At 45.1% G+C, this 22,301-nt stretch overlaps 3 protein-coding genes across 8 annotated transcripts in view; 2 read left to right on the forward strand and 1 right to left on the reverse strand.

Moving 5' to 3' along the window:
• LOC121546093 (cyclin-dependent kinase 17) overlaps positions 1 to 3,297 on the forward strand; it is an 89,460-nt gene extending 86,163 nt beyond the window's left edge. For 3 of the 6 annotated variants that reach the window (XM_041857108.1, XM_041857111.1, XM_041857112.2), the window contains 3 exons: positions 500 to 577; positions 1,740 to 1,861; positions 3,243 to 3,297. In XM_041857108.1, coding sequence (XP_041713042.1) covers positions 500 to 577; positions 1,740 to 1,843 — 182 coding nt within the window. In that variant the 3' untranslated portion in view covers positions 1,844 to 1,861; positions 3,243 to 3,297. The remainder of the gene's footprint in view (positions 1 to 499; positions 578 to 1,739; positions 1,862 to 3,242) is intronic. The other 3 variants (XM_041857110.1, XM_041857113.1, XM_041857109.1) reach the window with 2 other exon arrangements.
• Positions 3,298 to 14,386: 11,089 nt separating this feature from the next.
• On the forward strand, positions 14,387 to 16,477 carry LOC121546091 (complement C1q-like protein 4). Its single transcript, XM_041857106.1, has 3 exons — positions 14,387 to 14,624; positions 14,966 to 15,112; positions 16,082 to 16,477. The coding sequence occupies exons 1-3, from the start codon at positions 14,426 to 14,428 to the stop codon at positions 16,369 to 16,371; spliced, it is 636 nt and encodes a 211-aa protein (XP_041713040.1). The 5' UTR covers positions 14,387 to 14,425; the 3' UTR covers positions 16,372 to 16,477.
• A 24-nt stretch (positions 16,478 to 16,501) lies between these two features.
• Positions 16,502 to 20,746, reverse strand: parapinopsina (parapinopsin a). The gene is made up of 5 exons (XM_041857107.1): positions 20,389 to 20,746; positions 19,655 to 19,745; positions 19,283 to 19,520; positions 18,928 to 19,170; positions 16,502 to 16,914 (listed from the first exon to the last, which is right to left on the reverse strand). Exons 1-5 carry the CDS (start codon positions 20,729 to 20,731, stop codon positions 16,789 to 16,791), a joined length of 1,041 nt encoding a protein of 346 aa, XP_041713041.1. The 5' UTR covers positions 20,732 to 20,746; the 3' UTR covers positions 16,502 to 16,788.
• Positions 20,747 to 22,301: the final 1,555 nt, after the last annotated feature.

The raw sequence follows: 22,301 nt of genomic DNA on the forward strand, positions 1-22,301 counted from the left end.
CAACAAACCCATGCCAAACCTTAACCAACAAAGTATAGCAACAAACCCATGCCAAACCGTAACCAACAAAGTATAGCAACAAACCCATGCCAAACCTTAACCAACAAAGTATAGCAACAAACCCATGCCAAACCTTAACCAACAAAGTATAGCAACAAACCCATGCCAAACCTTAACCAACAAAGTATAGCAACAAACCCATGCCAAACCTTAACCAACAATGTATAGTAACAAACCCATGCCAAACCTTAACCAACAAAGTATAGCAACAAACCCATGCCAAACCTTAACCAACAAAGTACAGCAACAAACCCATGCCAAACCTTAACCAACAAAGTATAGCAACAAACCCATGCCAAACCTTAACCAACAAAGTACAGCAACAAACCCATGCCATACCCACTCTGCTCCACGACCACACCTGGCTAGCGCACTGTTAAGTGTCTGAGAGCAAAGCTAGATGTGACACTCTTTCCCTGATGTGTCTCCCTCATTTCAGCGTCATCCATATTCTCTGTGAAGGACATCCAGCTCCAGAGAGACCCAGGGAAGAGGTCTTCAACCTTCCCAGAATCAGGTGAGCCTTGCTGGGGTTAGAGAGGTGGGTTGGGGGGGCGGACGGACTGGAGGCTGGAGGGTGGAGGGTTGAAAATAGAGTGGGCAATAGGTGGAGTAGAAATAAGACAGAATAGAAATCTGGAGTGCCTCAAGCCTCCAGGGCCTGTCTCCTGCATACTTTCCTATTTTCTCTGTCTCTCTCTCTCTCTCTCTCTCTCTCTTTCTATATATATATAGATATATTTGTTGTATGTCTATATCGCTTCATCTCTCTTGATGTATGTTGCTGTCTTGTTCTCTCTATCTCTCTGTGTCTCTCTGTGTCTCTCTGTCTGTCTGTGAGCTTTCTGTGTTTCTCGTATAATGTGTCACACGCCGTGTCTTGGGACTCTGTCTTCTCATTTGCAGAGCCGTGCCTAGTTCACACCACCTACTCCAGGCTAGTGTGAACTAGGCTCTCTGTTTTGCCTTATTGACATCTGCCTCTACCGAGTTCACTGGTTCTGTCTCTATCACTCTGTCTCTCACTCTCTCTCTCTCTCTGTGTTTCTCTCTCTCTTTCTCTCTTTCTTTATTTCTTTCTTTCTTTCTTTTCTTTCTTTCTCTCTTCTCTATTTTCTTGCCTCTCTCTATTTCTTTCCTCCTCCCGTGTGCCACCACCAAACTCCTCGCCCCTTCTACCCCTGCCTGCCTGTCTCTCTCTCTCTCTCTCTCTTTCTCTCTCTCTCTCGCTCTCTCTCTCTCTCTCTCTCTCTCTCTCTCTCTCTCTCTCTCTCTCTCTCTCTCTCTCTCTCTCTCTCTCTCTCTCTCTCTCTCTCTCTCTCTCTCTCTCTCTCTCTCTCTCTCTCTCTGTCTCTCTCTCTCTCTCTCTCTCTCTCTCTCTCTCTCTCTCTCTCTCTCTCTCTCTCTCTCTCTCTCTCTCTCTCTCTCTCTCTGTCTCTCTCTCTTCCTCTCTCTGTCTCTCTCTCTCTCTCTTTCTCTCTCTCTCTCTCTCTCTCTCTCTCTCTCTCTCTCTCTCTCTCTCTCTCTCGCTCTCTCTCGCTCTCGCTCTCTCTTCCTCTCTCTCTCTCTCTCTCTCTCTCTCTCTCTCTCTCTCTCTCTCTTCCTCTCTCTGTCTCTCTCTTTCTCTCTCGTGTGCCCCCCACCGCCACCACCTTGCCCCCCCTCCCTCTCCTAAATAGCAGTGGCCCATAAGCTAGGCTCCGCCCCCTCGCAGTACTTCCAGAGAGAAGGAGCCAATCCCAGGGCTCAGAGTCACGGCCTCTCCTCCCCTTCCACAGGCTGAGTTGCCCATCCCATTCTGGTAAATACATGCTCTCTCTCACTTTCACTTCATTTTCCTAACTTTCAGTTCAGATGTCTTCCTCTATGTCCTGTTGTCTATCTTTGTGTCCACTGCTTATCTGTGCGAATTGTCCACCTCTAATAACTCTGTATGAACTCTGTTTCTGTCACCTTCACACATACTGCCTTATATTCCCTAGTTATTTATTCTCTGGTTGTTCTTGTTGCCTGGATGATATCCTCTCTTTCCCTTGTATGCTGCTCTGGCACCCCAATGGTGGAACAAGCTCCCTCACGACGCCAGGACAGCGGAGTCACTCACCACCTTCCGGAGACATTTGAAACCCCACCTCTTTAAGGAATACCTGGGATAGGATAAAGTAATCCTTCTACCCCCCCCCAAAAAAAATTGTAAAGTGGTTATCCCACTGGCTATAGGGTGAATGCACCAATTTGTGAGTCGCTCTGGATAAGAGCGTCTGCTAAATGACGTAAATGTGCCCTTGAGCAAGGCACTTAACCCTAATTGCTCCTGTAAGTCGCTCTGGATAAGAGCGTCTGCTAAATGACTAAAATGTAAATGTAAATGTTGTATGTTCCCCCACACTTTACCACCAATGTTCTTCTTCATTCTTGACTCCTGTCTTTCTCTCTCTCTTCTTCTGTTCTTGCTGCCCATCTTTTTCTTTTCATCATTCCACCATTGCTTTTCTCTGAGAGAGAAACCCCCCCAGTGTTCTATTTCAGTGAGGTTGGGGTGAAAGGTCAAACAGAAGGCATTCTGAGAAGGATCGGAGCGAGAGGAGACATTTTGATTGAAACTCTTTATTTTTGCAGCTCTGTTCAGGTTCCTGCAGAGGGAGATGTAGCCTTTGTGTTTTGTCTGTAAGTGTGTGTGACCACAGGGTGCAGTGTGTGTGTGTGAGAGAGTTCTTTAGATTATTTTGTGTTGTTGTTTTTTCTACAGTTCTGGTTTTCTGCATGTTGAGCTACTGTTAAGGAGAACTCAGATAAATCAAACTTGAACATCAAATGTTTTAGATGAACTTTCAGGCATGGACGTTTCGATCCTCTTTGTCTGTGTGGGGTGGTACCTGTCTGTGTGGGGTGGTACCTGTCTGTGTGGGGTGGTACCTGTCTGTTTAACACAGTGCTAATATATTATGTCGCTTTCTTTTGTTCTTTCCCTTTCTATTCATCGTCTTATCACTCTTCCCCTTCCTCCCTCTCTCTCTCTCTCTCTCTCTCTCTCTCTCTCTCTCCCTCTCTCCCTCTCTCTCTCTCTCTCTCTCTCTCTCTCTCTCTCGCTCTCTCTCTCTCTCTCTCTCTCTCTCTCTCTCTCTCTCTCTCTCTCTCTCTCTCTCTCTCTCTCTCTCTCTCTCTCTCTCTCTCTCTCTCAGCCCAGGGGAAGAGTAGGAGGCAAAGTGTGTTGTTTTAGTGTTGGCGGGGTTGGGGGGGATTGTGAGGAGGACAGTGACTTACGGAACTGTCACACACACACACACCAACCCCGCCACACACACCGAAGAAGTCCAACACACACCCTGCCACACACACACTCACCCCGAAGAATCCAACATACACCCTGCCACACACACCGAAGGAGAGAAAACACACACTACTACCCAAAACAAAAACAACAACACAAGAGGGACACTAAATAAATAATGACGAGAAGACTTGAGGAAGACTTGAGGAATTGATCATGAAGGTGAATATGTAAGAAGAGGATGAGAGGAGCGATCCGTGCTGCTACTACTACTGCTCAGAGTAGAGCAGAGTTTAGGGTCGCTTTGGACTAAGCTGAGTGGATATGGTTTGAACAGGATTTGCTGTATCAGTGAGCTCCAACGGGAGTGAGGGGGGATGAGGGAGGTGGGAAAGGCGAGTCTCTGCACCCCCCAGGATAGAGAACGGGCATGTTTAAAGTGAGGGAGGGAGGGATTCTCTCTCTTCCTCTCTCCCTCGTCTTATCACTCTTCCCCTTCCTCCCTCTCTCTCTCTCGCCCTCTCTCTCTCTCTCTCTCTCTCTCTCTCTCTCTCTCTCTCTCTCTCTCTCTCTCTCTCTCTCGTCTCTCTCTCTCTCTCTCTCTCTCTCCCTCCCTCTCTCCTCTCTCTCTCTCTCTCTCTCTCTCTCTCTCTCTCTCTCTCTCTCTCTCTCTCTCTCTCTCTCTCTCTCTCTCTCTCTCTCTCTCTCTCTCTCTCTCTCTCTCTCTCTCTCTCTCTCTCTCTCTCTCTCTCTCTCTCAGCCCAGGGGAAGAGTAGGAGGCAAAGTGTGTTGTTTTAGTGTTGGCGGGGTTCGGGGGGGTTGTGAGGAGGACAGTGACTTACGGAACTGTCACACACACACACACCAACCCCGCCACACACACCGAAGAAGTCCAACACACACCCTGCCACACTCACCCCGAAGAATCCAACATACACCCTGCCACACACACCGAAGGAGAGAAAACACACACTACTACCCAAAACAAAAACAACAACTCAACAACACAAGAGGGACACTAAATAAATAATGACGAGAAGACTTGAGGAAGACTTGAGGAATTGATCATGAAGGTGAATATGTAAGAAGAGGATGAGAGGAGCGATCCGTGCTGCTACTACTACTGCTCAGAGTAGAGCAGAGTTTAGGGTCGCTTTGGACTAAGCTGAGTGGATATGGTTTGAACAGGATTTGCTGTATCAGTGAGCTCCAACGGGAGTGAGGGGGGATGAGGGAGGTGGGGAAGGCGAGTCTCTGCACCCCCCAGGATAGAGAACGGGCATGTTTAAAGTGAGGGAGGGAGGGATTCTCTCTCTTCCTCTCTCCCTCTTTCTTTCTATATTCTAGACTGAGCTGTAGAACTCTGCTTTTTCATATCACACCTTAACCTTAAGCCCAACCCCTTCCTGAACACCCTAACCCCAACCAACACCTCAAGGCCTAACCCCAAACAACACCTCAAGCCCTAACCCCAACCAACACCTCAAGCCCTAACCCCAACCAACACCTCAAGCCCTAACCCCAACCAACACCTCAAGCCCTAACCCCAACCAACACCTCAAGCCCTAACCCCAACCAACACCTCAAGCCCTAACCCCAGCCAGTAGCTGAAACATTGACTCCTAGCTAACTACCCTGCCGCCCGCCCTGTCCATTTCTCTACCCCACACATGTACATGCACGCACATACACACGAGGCATAGAATTGTGTCTATAGGATGCTAATCCATTGGTTCCAAATCATATTTAGCATCTGACCCCCCATTCTATTACCTCATCAATCAGTCACTCAGGCAGAATACGGTACCAATATGGTACCAATACGGTACCAAGCATACACTAACTACTCTAAAGTTGTCTTCTTCAAAGTGTACAGTATCTACAGAAGTCAACACTTCAGGGCAGGAATGGGCACTTCACTAGGCCACTATGCTGAAGTGCGTACTAGGAAACACTAAGCGACACAATACACAACAATTGGACAATGCATTATGAATAGATCATTATTAGTATGATACAATGTGATACTGTTATGACATGCTATAGAGATGTACACAACAGAGCAATATACAGGAGTGTTGTTGATGCCCAGGTACACTTCGCGCCAGAAGTTCACCTCACAGGACAGAGAGGGGTTGAAACAGTATAAAGAAACGCCTAAGCTGTTTAGTCACTGACCCCCTGACCCACTTGATTCTCAACTACCCTGGTTGTTATGTTCCATTGATTGTTAATTAACATTGAGCTGTTCTTGTTGCACCTGATTTGACCTCTTAGATACTGAATCTAAAACTCAACAACCCCCCCCACACACACACACACACACACCCTTATGCACACACACACACACACAATATAGTTTTGTTTTGTTTAGTTTCTAATCTGTATATATGACCATACTTTTCACTCTTTAGTAATAAGGTACAAGCAATGATTTCCCAGAATGCAATTCTCTGTGTCAGCGGGCTGTGTTCCCGTGGGAAACGCTGGTGACTGACTGAGAATGTGTTGCACATTCCTTAAGCTCAGGACTTATGGGTAGTGTAGTTTTGTGGATCTTGGTATAAGGTAGTCTTGTTTCCCAGAAGCCAGGAACATGAGGTTAGCTAGGTTATAAGGTAAAGGAAGTTGTAGCCTAAATGTTCCCCTTGTAGAGTTTAACATAGGGCAAGCCTGTCTAGGAGGGCCTCTTGGAAAATGGCCCACTACATGCTCTGTGCTCAGACAAGATGTATGGATGACTTTATCATCTACATGGTCAATCAGTCAACAGATCAATTGATCATGGCTCTGTCTCCCTCAACTAGTTAGTCTGGGGGGCGGGGGGTGTTAAAGTGCTGTTTAAAGAGAAACCTTATAATAATAATACCTATCCCTTTACTTCACTCCCCCTTTAGAAGCTAAAGCATGTTTGTATGGATATATCGTGGGATATATGGACGTCTCATGTTTGTGAAATGGCTGCAGTTTGGGCCGACAGGAAAGGGCGGAGTCACATAGTGTTTACTGATCAATGATTGGGAGAACATAGGAAGTGACCTCATTGACTGCCCTCTTGCAACCTATCGGCTACTCTTTAGTTAGTTTTAACCCCAGTTTTAGAGCATTTACTCCCTGTTGTCTGCTGTGTTGTGAAGGCACCAGATGAACTAAGACCACTGGACCAAAACACACTGAGGCTGGAATTTAACTTTGATTGAATTCCACCCAGAGGGTCCAAACACGACTGTTTCATATACAAGTGGTCAGGTTGTGTACAGGTCAGTGTGTCTGTGAGTGGGAGCAGGATGCAGTTGTCCCTATACTCTGATCTAGGGTCAGTTGTGTCTTTCCCCCCTAATGGCTAAAGTTAAGATTTGGAGAGCATAAGCTGATCCTAGATCTGTACCAAAGGGCAACTTCTACTCAGAGTGTGAGAGTATGTAGCATGTACATAGATGATCCGTCAGTCTGTATATAGGCAGTGTACAGGTTGGATACGGCAGCAGACTCAGTCAGGCTCTGCCGGTAACCTTATTTTGAAAACCAGAGCAATATTTCTGTATTAATAATAGGACCAAGGCTGTATGATAATATAGTACGTGTATCTATCAGGAGGGAATTAGAGGAGCCTGCTAAAAAACACAGACTAATGATCAAATGGTAGAGTTCTGGACAGATTCATCCCTTTTTCAGTGACGTAATAAAGTCAGGCGAGTAAATGGAGAGTATCACGCTCAGCCTCCCTATCACTGTCTTACTGTGGTGTGATGGCATGTAGTGGTCACACAACATCTTCACTGTTTCCCCACACAGTTTAAGGGGAGTGGAGTGTGTGTGATGTGACACGAGTGTGTGAGCTTACGAAGAGGTTCTGTGTGTGTGCATCACAGAGCTCGCGCAATGATGGGTGAAATAGTTGTGAACACTAAATAAAAATACTTAGTTTGATGGAGTGTTTTTCTCATGAAATACTTTAAATAATTTGTCTTCCTTTGAAGCCTTGATACAGTAAGTGTGTGTGGTTTATTACAACCTCCCAGTTGTCCTTTTGACGGGGCCTGTCTTTGTGGAGGATTACAGGACATGGGATCACACTCCTGTACCAATACTACTGACAGCATCACCATGAAACACAAGGATTTCCAACAACAGCCATGGAGTCCAGTGGAGGCTGCTGAGGGGAGGACGGCTCATAGTAATGGAATCAAACACATCAAAGACGTGGTTTCCATGTGATTGTTACCATTCCATTGACTCCATTCCAGCCAAATTTATGAGCTGTCCTCCCCACAGCAGTCTCCACTGATGGTGTCCTTGTTTGTTGTAATTCTGCCAATGTCTCTTAACAGAATAACATGCGGAGGTCACTAAGGGCCTGATTCAAACTTGAGATAAGTAGACTTAACATGGACTTAAGTCAATATATTGTTTTACTTAAGTGCATGTTCATTCAACTTACATTATCTCAAAGGGCATTGTAAATGAGCCAGGGATACTTATTACAAGTACTATTTTCAGATACCTGGGTTAAATGCATGGGAGTGTATTTGAGTATTTTCAAATACTTTCCAAGTGTATTTCCAAATATATAAAAATATTAAACTACTTGTCTTTTCAAAAAAACAATATCTTAATACTTACTTTGAATGTATGTGAAAGTAATGGAGATATTTGAAATAGTATTTGAACCCAGGTCTGCAGGTATCCATGGTGATGCTGAACAGTACTATGTTATGCCTGTTGGACCAGTTACCCCATTCGTGTTTGTTACCCCTTGACACTGATCTAAGGTTAGTTTTGCAGTTTCCCCCGATGGTTAACGTTAGGGGTTCAGGAAGCTGCGCTTGCTGATCCTAGATCTGTGCATAAGGGGGATCTGCCAGTCAACGCAATGTGTTACTCTTGACCTTACAGTGAAAAATAAAACCTGTTCTCTGAAGGAGTCTGAGTGTTGGGACACTTCCCTGGTCTTTTCTCCTGAGTCTGCATGGAAGGCCACAGCCCTGGTCTGCCCGGACCAAATACACATCCTCATTCATATCCCAGTTATTTTCCTCCATTACTTTACTCATCAACGGTCTCTGGAGCTAGTCCTCTTGACCCTCTGGACATCAACACCTAGCCCTTCCACCCGCCTGCACGCTATGGACATGTTTATACTGTATGAAAGGACTGAATAGATATAAGCAATAGTGAATTATCTCCACCTCGCCCTACAACAGGCTAAAACAATGTCTTATACCTATACAATCCTTTCAGGTCTACATAGGGCATGTACGCACAGGAGGCTGCTGAGGGGAGGACGGCTCATAATAATGGCCGGAACCGAGCACATGGAATGGTGTACTTGATAACATTCCACCAATACCACTCCAGTCATTACCACGAGCCCGTTCTCCCCAGTTAAGGTGCCACCAACCTCCTATGCCATATAGTGTACTTCTCATGGATGTCTGCCCTTAGGAATGTGCATTGGTTTGGATAGTGTGGCCCCCTGGTGTCAGAGACAAAACATTACACGTGATCCACTTTTCTTTTCTCCGTACATTTGTACATTACTGCTACTAATAAACAAGTCTGGAAATTGATGTCATTCAGTTTGGTCTCCCTCGTGTATAATTGACAGACCTGTGATGAAATGGAAGTAATTGTTTGTGGTTCATGACGCTGGAAATGGTGATCATGCTGATCATGCTGGCGAGATGTAGAGGAGGATGCAGGTGATGATGACTTCTGCTGTCTGTCTTACCACGGATCCATCCTGGTTACAGGCAGTTTCCTAAAGACAGAGAGCCGTCCTAAGCCATAGTAGATCTGTTAATGTTCATTTTCAAGCGTTATTTGTACAAGGAAGTGTCATTGAGATGAATCAATCTCCATTCCAAGGAAAACCTCCATAGGTAAAATATATATTTCAAATCAAAATCAAATCATATTTTATTGGTCACATGCGCCGAATACAACAGGTGCAGACATTACAGTGAAATGCTTACTTACAGCCCTTAACCAACAGTGCATTTATTTTTTACAAAAAAAGTAAAAATAAAACAACAACAAAAAAAGTGTTGAGAGAAAAAAGAGCAGAAGTAAAATAAAGTGACAGTAGGGAGGCTATATATACAGGGGGGTACCGTTGCAGAGTCAATGTGCGGGGGCACCGGCTAGTTGAGGTAATATGTACATGTGGGTAAAGTTAAAGTGACTATGCATAAATCATTAACAGAGTAGCAGCAGCGTAAAAAGGATGGGGTGGGGGGGCAGTGCAAATAGTCCGGGTAGCCATGATTAGCTGTTCAGGAGTCTTATGGCTTGGGGGTAGAAGCTGTTGAGAAGTCTTTTGGACCTAGACTTGGCACTCCGGTACCGCTTGCCGTACGGTAGCAGAGAGAACAGTCTATGACTAGGGTGGCTGGAGTCTTTGACAATTTTGAGGGCCTTCCTCTGACACCGCCTGGTATAGAGGTCCTGGATGGCAGGAAGCTTGGCCCCAGTGATGTACTGGGCCGTACGCACTACCCTCTGTAGTGCCTTGCGGTCGGAGGCCAAGCAGTTGCCATACCAGGCGTCTGATGCAACCAGTCAGGATGCTCTCGATGGTGCAGCTGTATAATTTTTTGAGGATCTGAGGACCCATGCCAAATCTTTTCAGTCTCCTGAGGGGGAATAGGCTTTGTCGTGCCCTCTTCATGACTGTCTTGGTGTGTTTGGACCATGATAGTTCGTTGGTGATGTGGACACCAAGGAACTTGAAGCTCTCAACCTGTTCCACTACAGCCCCGTCGATGAGAATGGGGGCGTGCTCAGTCCTCTTTTTTTCCCTGTAGTCCACAATCATCTCCTTTGTCTTGGTCACGTTGAGGGAGAGGTTGTTGTCCTGGCACCACACGGCCAGGACAACAACCTTATAGTAGGTTCATTCTAATGCGATGTTGTCGCAATCATTGTTTAACCTTTTTACCATTATCATACTTCCACACCACTGTAAATATTGGTACAAGCCCTTGTACTCTGACCCATGAAATAGGTCCAGATAAACAGTTTTTTGATGGAAATAAAATACAGACAACCAATCTAAAAAGCTGGCTGATATCAGACCAAGTGGTACAACGGGAGCTGTGGACCCAAGAAAAACAACAGGTGCAGATGCTCATATCATCTGGCCATACAATTTCAGACTAAGGGGTCAAAAATAAGATGTAGCTTCAGGATGCTCTGGACATACGGTATATTATAAATTGCGTGATTCCAGCCCTCAATGCTGATTGGCTGACAGCCGTGGTATGTCAGACCGTATACTAGGTGTATGACAAAACATTCATGTTTACTGCTCAAATTACGTTGGTAATCAGTTTATAATAGCAATAAGGACCGAGGGGGTGTGGTATATTGCCAATATACCATGGCTAAGGGCTGTTTTCAGGTACTCTGCGTTGCGTCGTGCATAAGAACAGCCCTTAGATGTGGTATATTGGCCATATACCACACCCCCTCGGGCCTTATTGCTTAATCATACCCTGTAGTTCTGTTATGAGAATTTTGTTATCTCAATGGTTGAAGTCAACTACTTCTTAAGTCTTTGAATAATTCCCAAGAGGTTGTAAATCTATTGGTTTAAATAAATTAAACAAAGACTCAATCCTGCAATGGTCAGTAGGTTTATTCATTGAGAGCACTCTGAAAATCATACAATGCACAATGTTTTTATACCTTTACTACGCCCCTAAATGGGCCAATGAACAAGCTCCTAGTCCATATATAGGCAACTATCACATTTCTCTATAAGCTTGATGAAGCAACCTAGTCGTCTTTTCCTGTGTCTATTTCACACTTCTTCTTTTTAAGACCCAAATAGTCTGTTGCTGAGCAAATATGTATCTTACACAGACACCTAAAATGGGGACATGTTCTTCAGTGTCTAGTTTCAAATCCTGTTTCCTGCTAGCATAGATATGAAAATAAGCCAAAGCCCTTGTTTTTCTTCTAACTAACTTAACACATTATCAGATTGTAGTTTTATGATTCTATTACATTCCTATAATTTTCAGGGTGTAATACTTTAGTCACATTAACAAATTCCTCTATCAAGTTCTCAGTATCCACTCTCTAATGCCTGACATACTGAGACATGGTGAGACATGGAGAGACATGGTGAGACAAGAGGGAGCATGCAGAGTCACACGGTATGTCCAAATAATATCTCCTTCCACCTGAAGTGTGCACTGGTTCACTTACTTACTTAGGCCTTTGTATTCCTTGAGGTACACAGGCCATCGATTTTCAGGCCATCGATGAATCGCCTCCATCCCTTTCGGTCTTGTGCTTTCCGCTCCAGGCGTTGCCATGTCAGACCCTCTGCCTTCATCTCCTGCTCTGTGCTTTGTCTCCAGGTGGGTCTTCCTCTTTTGCGTTTGCCTTGTGGGTTCCATGTTAGATCCTGTTTTGCGACCGATTTATTGTTTTTTTCTGAGTGTGTGATCTGTGTGTGTGTGTCGTTCACTACAAAATTTAAGCGCATTGGATTGGTGTAGGCATGGGCTAGAGGGAGTTTCCACCATATTTCTTATACCAGTCATTTTCTTTTAAGTCAGTGAAGGGAAGTGAACTAGTGCATACTTTGGGAGGAAGGAGAGATAATTGGGACGTAGCCACAGTCTTGATACCTGAGAACTAGAGGCAGTTGTGTCACCTCCAGACTTGTAGCTAGATTCTCAGTCCAGTGCAATGTGGCGGACTGACGACAGGACTGAATATCATTGACTGAAAGCATGACACTAAATTTACAAGTCAATATAAGATTAACATGAAACAATAATTGACAGATGTTTTCCTGTTTTTGAACAGTAGATAAGTGTCACGCCCTGACCTGGAGAGACTCTTATTATTTGGGTAGTTTGGTCAGGGTGTGAAAATCTATGTTTTGTAGTTCTATGTTTGGCCGGGTGTGATTCCCAATCAGAGGCAGCTGTCGCTCGTTGTCTCTAATTGGGGATCATACTTAGGCAGCCAGTTTGCCTGCCTGGGTTGTGGGATCTTGTTTGTGTTTCGGTGTGTTTGGCTTGTTTGTTGTATAGCCTTCCGACGTCACGTTACCTTTTGTTGTTTTGTCAGTGTTTATTGTTTTAATAAACATGTATGCATTCCACGCTGCGCCTTGGTCTAATCCGTCTCTCAACGATCGTGACAATAAGATACGATTTTGTGGAAATTATGTTGAAGTTTTCTCTTGTAGATTATGTGTTATATGTGTTTGTACAGAGGGCGGGAATAGTCACAGTTAAGACTATGTCACGCCCTGGCTCTAGGGACTCTTTTAAGTTGAGCCAGGGTGTGTAGAGTTTATGTTTTGTGCTCATTGTGTCTAGTCTAGTTTTTGTATATCTATGTTGGCCAGAGTGGTTCTCAATCAGAGGCAACGAGTATCAGCTGTTGCTGGTTGTCTCTGATTGGGAACCATATTTAGTCAGGTGGTTTTCCCACAGTGTTTGTGGGATCTTGTTCCTGTGTAGGTTTGTGTTTTGCACCTTTGGACGTCACGTATCGATTTTGTTATTTTGTTAGTGTAATCATTAAATAAAAAAAGCATGTTCGCAAATAACGCTGCGCATTGGTCCTCTGTTCCCGACGATCGTGACAGAAGATCCCACCATAACTGGACCAAGCAGCGTGAAGAGGAGGGAGGTTGGACGTTGGAGCAGTGGAGTAAGAGTCTCGACTGGGCCAAGCCAAGTGAAGAGCAGAGAGGTTGGACTCTGAAGCAGTGGAGTGAGTGTCTGGCTAGAGACATAGAGGCCTGGTCCAAGAGGAGAGCCGCCCAGAACATTTTTAGGGTGGGGCTCACACCGTGGACGACGGGGCAGCAGGAGGCTGCGATAGAGCGGTCCAGCGGGTTGGCAGAGGAGGCCGCCAGGTTACGGGGGCCACTGGTATTAAAGGGGAAGGAAAGTGTAGAGGCACGGCGAGAGGTACTGGGGTGTGTTACCAGTCCGGTCCGGCCCGTTCCTGATCCCCGCGTAGGGCCAGTGGTGTGTGTCCCCAGTACGGTCCGGCTTGTTCCTGTCCCTCGCACCAAGCCTATGGTGCGCGTCGCCAGCCCGGCCCGGCCTGTTCCTGCTCCCCGCACCAAGCCAATGGTGCGCGTCGCCAGCCCGGCCCGGCCCGTTCCTGCTCCCCGCACCAAACCTGTGGTGCGCATCGCCAGCCCGGTCCGGCCTGTTCCTGCTCCCCGCACCAAGCTAGTGGTGCGCGTCGCCAGCCCGGCCCGGCCTGTTCCTGCTCCCGCACCAAGCCAATGGTGCGCGTCGCCAGCCTGGTCCGGCCTGTTCCTGCTCCCCGCACCAAACCTGTGGTGCGCATCGCCAGCCCGTGCCCGTTTCACCGGTGCCTGGTCAGGTACCGGTCAGCTGCTCCACACCGGAGCCTGAGCAATCCGCTCCACCGAAGTCCAGTCCAGCTCCAGCCAGTGGGGCTAGACCAGACCAGGGGCACTACGGGGGGGTTAGTAGAGGGTGGTGGTCAAGCCCGGAGCCGGAACCGCCTCCGAGGAGGAATGCCCACCCAGCCCTCCCCTGTTCGGTGATGTTTAGGCGCGGTCGCAGTCCGCGCCTTTAGGGGGGGGGTACTGTCACGCCCTGGCTCTAGGGACTCTTTTAAGTTGAGCCAGGGTGTGTAGAGTTTATGTTTTGTGCTCGTTGTGTCTAGTCTAGTTTTTGTATATCTATATTGGCCAGAGTGGTTCTCAATCAGAGGCAACGAGTATCAGCTGTTGCTGGTTGTCTCTGATTGGGAACCATATTTAGTCAGGTGGTTTTCCCACAGTGTTTGTGGGATCTTGTTCCTGTGTAGGTTTGTGTTTTGCACCTTTGGACGTCACGTATCGATTTTGTTCGTGTAATCATTAAATAAAAAAAGCATGTTCGCAAATAACGCTGCGCATTGGTCCTCTGTTCCCGACGATCGTGACAGACTATTGACAAACCATTATTTATTAATGTCCAATGTCCACGCTCAACATACACCCAATAAGTCCTTTACTATGGTCACATGTGCCCTGACCTCATCCTTTATAAACAGTGCCTCAGAGCTAACCAACTCCACAGACGCTTGCAGGTCCAGATGAAGACAATGACGAAGAAGACGTTGCTTCCTCTCCAGCTGATTGTGATCGTCTGTCTGTCTTATGGACAGACAGATGATTCTGCCAATAAGCAATCCATCAACAGCGGTGACCCTTCCTCTACCCTTTTCTCTGACCTGTCTGCCGAGGTGGCGAAACTGAGGAGGGAGGTTGAGGACCTGAGAAAGTCACACAACTGTAAGTCTCTTCAGATTTGTATATATTTTACAAATATCCGCTAACTTTAGCCGCTCACACTTTATTTGGATAGTCCGGATTTTTCATCTGTAGATGCTCTACAGATGGTCATACTATCAACAAATCTGTTGATAAGCAACTGCTTGCTAAGGATACGGTTAGGGTTAGGGTTAGCAGATAGTTACTGATAGTCTGTAGATAGTTCTGTAAATCATGGACTATCCAAATAAAGTGTTATCCTTTTGCCACTGTTAGTTCCAAATTAATGCGAGTGATAGGGGCAATTTTTAAAATGTCAAATCAACTGAAATCAACTCCATTATTTGTTTTGTTATACTCAGCTGTAGGCGTAGCCTTTTCAGCTGCACTGAGACCTCCTATCGTGGACACGGAGGGCTACGGCCAAACCGGGCCCTTCCAGGCAGACACCAACCTGGTCCACACTCACGTCATCACCAACGTCGGTAACGCCTACAGCCCCAGGACAGGTCAGCCTTACATACTGTATGCCTCATTGAAATATTATTGCGATTTACATAGACAAATCCCACTGTATCCAAATCTTAACATATAATTCTTTCTTTGTCTGGCTGAAACAGTCCCAGGTAACATATTGGCTTTATAAGCACTACATATAAATGGGTCACAAATCATCTATAACCGTATTTCATGCTCTATAAAGGATTAATAAATGTGAACAAATAAATTGATGGTTATGTAACAGAGTTATAATAATAATAATAATAATAATAATAATATGCCATTTAGCAGACGCTTTTATCCAAAGCGACTTACAGTCATGCGTGCATACATTTTTTTTTGTGTATGGGTGGTCCCGGGGATCGAACCCACTACCCTGGCGTTACAAGCGCCGTGCTCTACCAGCTGAGCTACAGAGGACCACATTATGCCACATTATGAATCTTTATAGAGCATGATATATGGTTATAGATTTGTGAGGCATCTATGTAGTGCTTATGAAGCCTATATGAAGGCTTTATGAAGCCTTCATAAGATACACTTCAAATAAAGCGGGACCACTTTAGGGTAGGCTAACTTGTCGTTATAAATTGTTATAAATGCTTTATAAATGAGACATTTGTATGAATGGTAATGCTCATACATGCTTATTAATGTTTACAAATAATGAAGTTATTGTAATGATGAACTGTGTTACCTACTAGTTGAATAATGCTTATTAATTACAATGGTACTCAAGTGGCATGCAGTAGGTTTTGATGCCATTTCCGAGTGGTGAAAAAGTATAATAGCCAGTGTATTTCCTCTGATACAGGTGTTCACTATTCTCTTAGAAAAAAAGGTGCTTTGGCTGTCCCCCTTTCCACGGAGGGTTCTACATGGAACCCAAAAGGGTTATTTTATGGGGGCAGCCGAAGAACCCTTTTGGAACCCTTTTTTCTAAGAGTGCACTTGTTTTTCCTTGTCCACCCATACAGGAGCATTCACAGCCCCAGTAAATGGAGTCTACTACTTCACCTTCACATCCTATACCTGGAAAAATGAGGCCAACATCGGGGTGGCCCTTTACAAGAACAATGAGCAGGTGGCGCTGGTCTATGAGTTTCAGGACAAGGGAGACAATGAAGACTTTGCGTCCAACGGGGCCACTCTGCAGCTGACTGTAGGAGACGAGGTTTACATGGTCCTACCTTCTGGTTTCCAGGTGACCGGTAATGCTTTCAAAAACCTCAGCACCTTCAGTGGCTTTCTGATCTTCCACGTGTAAGGAGGAAGGAGGGTTCGGAAGGGTGCACCCCTTAACTTCCACACATTATATTCTCTTTTGCTGTTATTTACATGTGTGTGAGGCAGTAAAAGCAATATTAAAAGCAGTAATCGTTTCTTTAGTGAATTTATGGTTTGCAGCAATTACTCCTTTTGATCATGTTATCAATTTAGATCAATTTAATTTAGATTAGATTAAACCGGGATATGGCAGCAGGTGATTTAAATATATTTGTAGTAAATCAGATTAAGATTAGGAACCCGGATCCACCTAAAGCCCTCGTGACACTAATGATCTCCAAATATCATGGACTATACTTTTATTAGTATTCTTGAAACAGTTACAGACAAATATTGCACATAAAACTATATTTTATAACAACAACTTTACATTGTACAAAAAAATTGAAAGTTGCTGTCATTGGGGTGAGACTCGTGGGTTCTTGCTGACAGAGGACAGGGCTGTATCAGCTTCAGAGCCCACTGGTTCTGATGCCCAGGGGTTCCGACCACACAGCAGGAAAGGAACAGCACAGTCCCGGAACTGGAGAGAGAGATACACTGATACACAACACACTCAGAGGAACAACATGGACGACAGTAGCTAGATAATGCTAATTATTAAACAGTGCATAAAAAAATGCATATTTCATCTTTCAAATTCTGATTCTATGATGTATCTCTTATTCTCTATAGAGCACGCAATTGTACCTATGCTTACGAATATGAAGACGACAGGATCGTGTGTTTGTAATTATGTGTGTCTGTGCATGTTATACACAACTCTTAGCCTAGTGCTTAAGAGCGTTGGGCCAGTAACTGAGAGGTTGCTGGTTTGAATCCCCAAGGTGGAAAAAAATCTGTTTTCCCTTGAGCAAGGCAATTAAACAACAACTGCTCCCTGGGCGCTGACACATTTCGGTTGAATGCATTCAGTTGTGCAACTGACTAGGTATCCCCTTTTCTTGTGTACTGTATGTATGGACACTACCGTTCAAAAGTTTGGGGTCACTTTGAAATGTCCTTGTTTTTGAAAGAAAAGCATTTTTTTTGTCCATTAAAATAACATCAAATTGATCAGAAATACAGTGTAGACATTGTTAATGTTGTAAATGGCTATTGTAGCTGGAAACGGCTGATTTTTAATGGAATATCTACATAGGCGTACAGAGGCCCATTATCAGCAACCATCAGTCCTGTGTTCCAATGGCATGTTGTGTTTGCTAATCCAAGTGTATCATTTTAAAAGGCTAATTGATCATTAGAAAACCCTTTTGCAATTATGTTAGCACAGCTGAAAACTGTTGTGCTGATTAAAGAAGCAATAAAACTGGCCTTCTTGAGACTAGTTGAGTATCTGGAGCATCAGCAATTGTGGGTTCGATTACAGAATCAAAATGTCCAGAAACAAATAACTTTCTTCTGAAACTCGTCAGTCTATTCTTGTTCTGAGAAATGAAGGCTATTCCATGCGAGAAATTGCCAAGAAACTGAAGATCTCGTACAATGCTGTGTACTACTCCCTTCACAGAACAGCGCAAACTGGCTCTAACCAGAATAGAAAGAGGAGTGGGAGGCCCCGGTGCACAACTGAGCAAGAGGCCTAATACATTAGAGTGTCTAGTTTGAGAAACGGATGCCTCACAAGAGGCGACCCCTGGGATGCTGACCTTCTAGGCAGAGTTGCAAAGAAAAAGCCATATCTCAGACTGGCCAATACAAATAAAAGATTAAGATGGGCAAAAGAACACAGACACTGGACAGAGAAAGATTGGAAAAAAGTGTTCTGGATAGACAAATCGAAGTTTGAGGTGTTCGGATCACAAAGAAGAACATTTGTGAGACGCAGACCAAATGAAAAGATGCTGGAGGAGTGCCTGATGCCATCTGTCAAGCATGGTGGAGGCAATGTGATGGTCTGGGGGTGCTTTGGTGGTGGTAAAGTGGGAGATTTGTACAGGGTAAAAGGGATCTTGAAGAAGGAAGGCTATCACTCCATTTTGCAACGCCATGCCATACCCTGTGGATGGCGCTTGATTGGAGCCAATTTCCTCCTACAACAGGACAATGACCCAAAGCACAGCTCCAAACTATGCAATAACTATTTAGGGAAGAAGCAGTCAGCTGGTATTCTGTCTATAATCGACTGGCCAGCACAGTCACCGGATCTCAACCCTATTGAGCTGTTGTGGGAGCAGCTTGACCGTATGGTACGTAAGAAGTGCCCATCAAGCCAATCCAACTTGTGGGAGGTGCTTCAGGAAGCATGGGGTGAAATCTCTTCAGATTACCTCAACAAATTGACAACTAGAATGCCAAAGGTCTGCAAGGCTGAAATTGCTGCAAATGGAGGATTATTTGACGAAAGCTAAGTTTGAAGGACACAATTATTATTTCAATTAAAAATCATTATTTCTAACCTTGTCAATGACTACATTTCCTATTCATTTTGCTATATTTCCTATTCAAACTCATTTAATGTATGTTTTCATGGAAAACAAGGACATTTCTAGGTGACCCCAAACTTTTGAACGGTAGTGTATGTGTTGTCCCTCACCTGTCTGTTCATGAACACGTATATGATGGGGTTGTAGACAGTGCTGCTCTTGGCCAGGTACATGGGCACGGTGGCAATGAGCGGGTTGATGTGGAGGCTGGGGTCAAGGATCACGGAGAGGGCGAAGGCCGCGTAGGGCAACCAGCTGAGCAGGAAGGCCATCACCATGACTACCACCATACGCACGACCTGCATCTCCACACGGGTGGTGCTGCCGCCCTCCAACACCTTCAGCTTGGACACCTGGGACACACACACACATGGGTACACACACACACACAAACACACACACACAGACAAATGTATAAACACACACACACAAACACACCCACACACACACACATCCCGTGCCCACCTGGCGTAGTGTGAAGAGGATGCGAGCGTAGGAGACCATGATGATGGAGAAAGGTATGGCGAAGCAGAGCAGGAAGTAGAGGATGATGTAAGACATGTTTCCTGGTTCCCTGCTGTACCAGTTTGGGGCGCAGGAGGTCCTAACCCCCTCCAGCTCAAAGCTGCCCCAGCCAAACAGAGGCGGGGTGTTCCATACAAACGACCATACCCAGGACAGGACCACCCCTCCCACTGCGTGCCTGTGTTACAGTAGGAATACATTACAGTTAACTTCATCACACATTTATCCTTACTTCTATGCAACTGCTATCTTCTCCCTCTGTTTATGCACAGTTACCAGAGTTAAATGGAATACTGTTGAACTCTACTTGACCTGGTCTGGAACATGACCGCCCCCATTGGTCGACACACCACCACATAACGGTCCACAGCTATCACGGCCACTGAACACAGACCTGCAATACCTGGGAAGGACAAAATCAAACACATACACTACATGTACATGCAATAACCCAGCAAACACATCCATTCAATTGACATCAATAGGCCTAGTGGATTTGACAAAAATAACTCTCCCTGTATAGCCAGACACTTCCATTTACTACCTCTAAACTGTTGTATTGAATTTAATTGAATTTATTTGGGTGAAAACATATACAACTAGACGTACAATGTATTCCCAGAGAATAGGATTTACAAGTATTTATTAAAACGTGTTTCCAAAGTGGTCCTCGGTGGTAACTCACCAAAGAAAGAGTAACTCACCAAAGAAAGAGTAAATCACCAAAGAAAGAGTAACTCACCAAAGAAAGAGTAACTCACCAAAGAAAGAGTAACTCACCAAAGAAAGAGTAACTCACCAAAGAAAGAGTAACTCACCAAAGAAAGAGTAAATCACCAAAGAAAGAGTAAATCACCAAAGAAAGAGTAACTCATCAAAGAAAGAGTAAATCACCAAAGAAAGAGTAACTCACCAAAGAAAGAGTAACTCACCAAAGAAAGAGTAACTCACCAAAGAAAGAGTAACTCACCAAAGAAAGAATAAATCACCAAAGAAAGAGTAACTCACCAAAGAAAGAGTAACTCACCAAAGAAAGAGTAACTCACCAAAGAAAGCCACAGCAAAACCCTCCAGCACGCAGCCCAGCCGCCCCATGCTGAAGTAGCCCATAGCGTTGGTGACCATAGTGGGCAGTCCCCCGAACAGAGCACAGCCCAGATCTGCCACTGCCAGGTTGACTAGGGCGTAGTTCAGAGGCTGGCGCAGCCTCCGGTGTCTCACCGTCACCACGATGACCAGGACGTTCATACAGACCCCGGGCACTGAGAACGCACCAATGATCACAGCCAGGACTGTGTAGCCCGTCCTGGAGAGCAGCGCGTCATTGACCGAGCCCAGGGAGGAGGAGATGTTTCCATGGAGATCGGGGAGAAGCTGTCGGTGGTCCATTCTGTTCTGTTTGGGGCAGTGGAGTCGAGTGGTGAGGACTACCTACCTGGCCAGACACCTGTGTTATAAATATCTAAGAAACACACCGGAAGGGCATAGAGTTGGCTCTTAGCCCAATGGTATTCCTATAGCAAATCAATTAAAGCACAAAAGGAGTCCAATAGCAGATCTATAGTAGATCAAGCAGTCCAATAGCAGATCTATAGTAGATCAAGCAGTCCGATAGCAGATCTATAGTAGATCAAGCAGTCCAATAGAGGCCCTATATCAGTGTAGTATGGCAGCCTGGTAATGGCTCTATGGACTCAGAGACTCAGAAGCTGGACCGCTCTGTCCTTATAAAGCTACTCAGCAGAGAGAGGCTGTGGATGAAGAGATGAGACCAACTAAATCCCTAGATCCGGATTGAGGGGTCAATCATTCAGAGGGGCTAATTCCTTGAGGGATCTCTGTTTGCACTTTCTTTGATTCTGAGGGGCTAATTTCCTAAGGAATCTCTGATTGCACTTTCCTTGATTGCTTTGCTGCATAATCCACTGCTAACTAGAGGAGTGGGAGAGGGTCCGTTGTTCCCAAGGACCACCTGTCAGTCAAACTGGCTTTGTGTAACACTGTCTTTATGTGACATAAGTGGAACTTTCGATAACAATGGGACACTGGGATTGACTAGATATGCTGGGGTAATCTACAGTCATTTCTACTGATTGAACGATGTTATGTCCCTTCATGGGTGAGTGGGGTTTTATCAAGGGTTTTATGATTTCACAGTAACTGAACCAATGATAGATTCTAGAAATGTCCTAATGTAAACATGTGGTATCCAGAAAGAGGCAAAAGGGTTCTAGGAATTGAGTGTGTTTGTGTGTGCGTGTGCGTTGGTGTGTGTGTGTGTGTGTGCGTGTGTATGTGTATGTGTGTGTGTGTGCACACAGTATATGTCTACAGCTGACCTTAACCCCATATTCCTAACAGACGGAAGCAGCTTCAGATCATTTCACATGTTTATTGATATTGGATGAAAATGTGTTGCACTCTACAGACTTAGATTAAAGGTGTTATTGCGAACAAGCTAGCTAACTGCGGCACGGTCCAAGGACACAACACTATACGCTAAATGCCATTCAGGCAGCCCAAGGTTATTGGGATACATACTGCCAGTGTTAAAAGAAACAGACAAACTCTAAATGTGCTAAAAAGAAAACCAACATAGAACAGATGACATTTACATTCTATAATAGTAATAGGTGAGTCAGACAATGATACTCTCCTCTACATCACATTGTGTCCTCCCTCTGTGAGAATCTTAATGAAGGACATCAGTGAGTGTTACTGACTCATTTACACCATGTTAGTCACTGATTCAGACACCTTACCTGGTAACACTCTCAGAGGTGGGATAGTACAGAATAATGGAAAGACTCTCTCAGTGAAAGTGTGTGTGAATGTGTGTAGATGTGTGTTATTGACAGGGTCAGAGAATGACAGCTTTCCTCCTTCCCAGTCTAGCTGCACTCTGATCCTCTTGGTGTTCTGTCTCACTCTGAGGGGAGTGAATTGCTTATTTGGATCA

This window comes from Coregonus clupeaformis, chromosome 30, assembly GCF_020615455.1.
Source record: "Coregonus clupeaformis isolate EN_2021a chromosome 30, ASM2061545v1, whole genome shotgun sequence".
Taxonomy (NCBI): domain Eukaryota; kingdom Metazoa; phylum Chordata; class Actinopteri; order Salmoniformes; family Salmonidae; genus Coregonus; species Coregonus clupeaformis.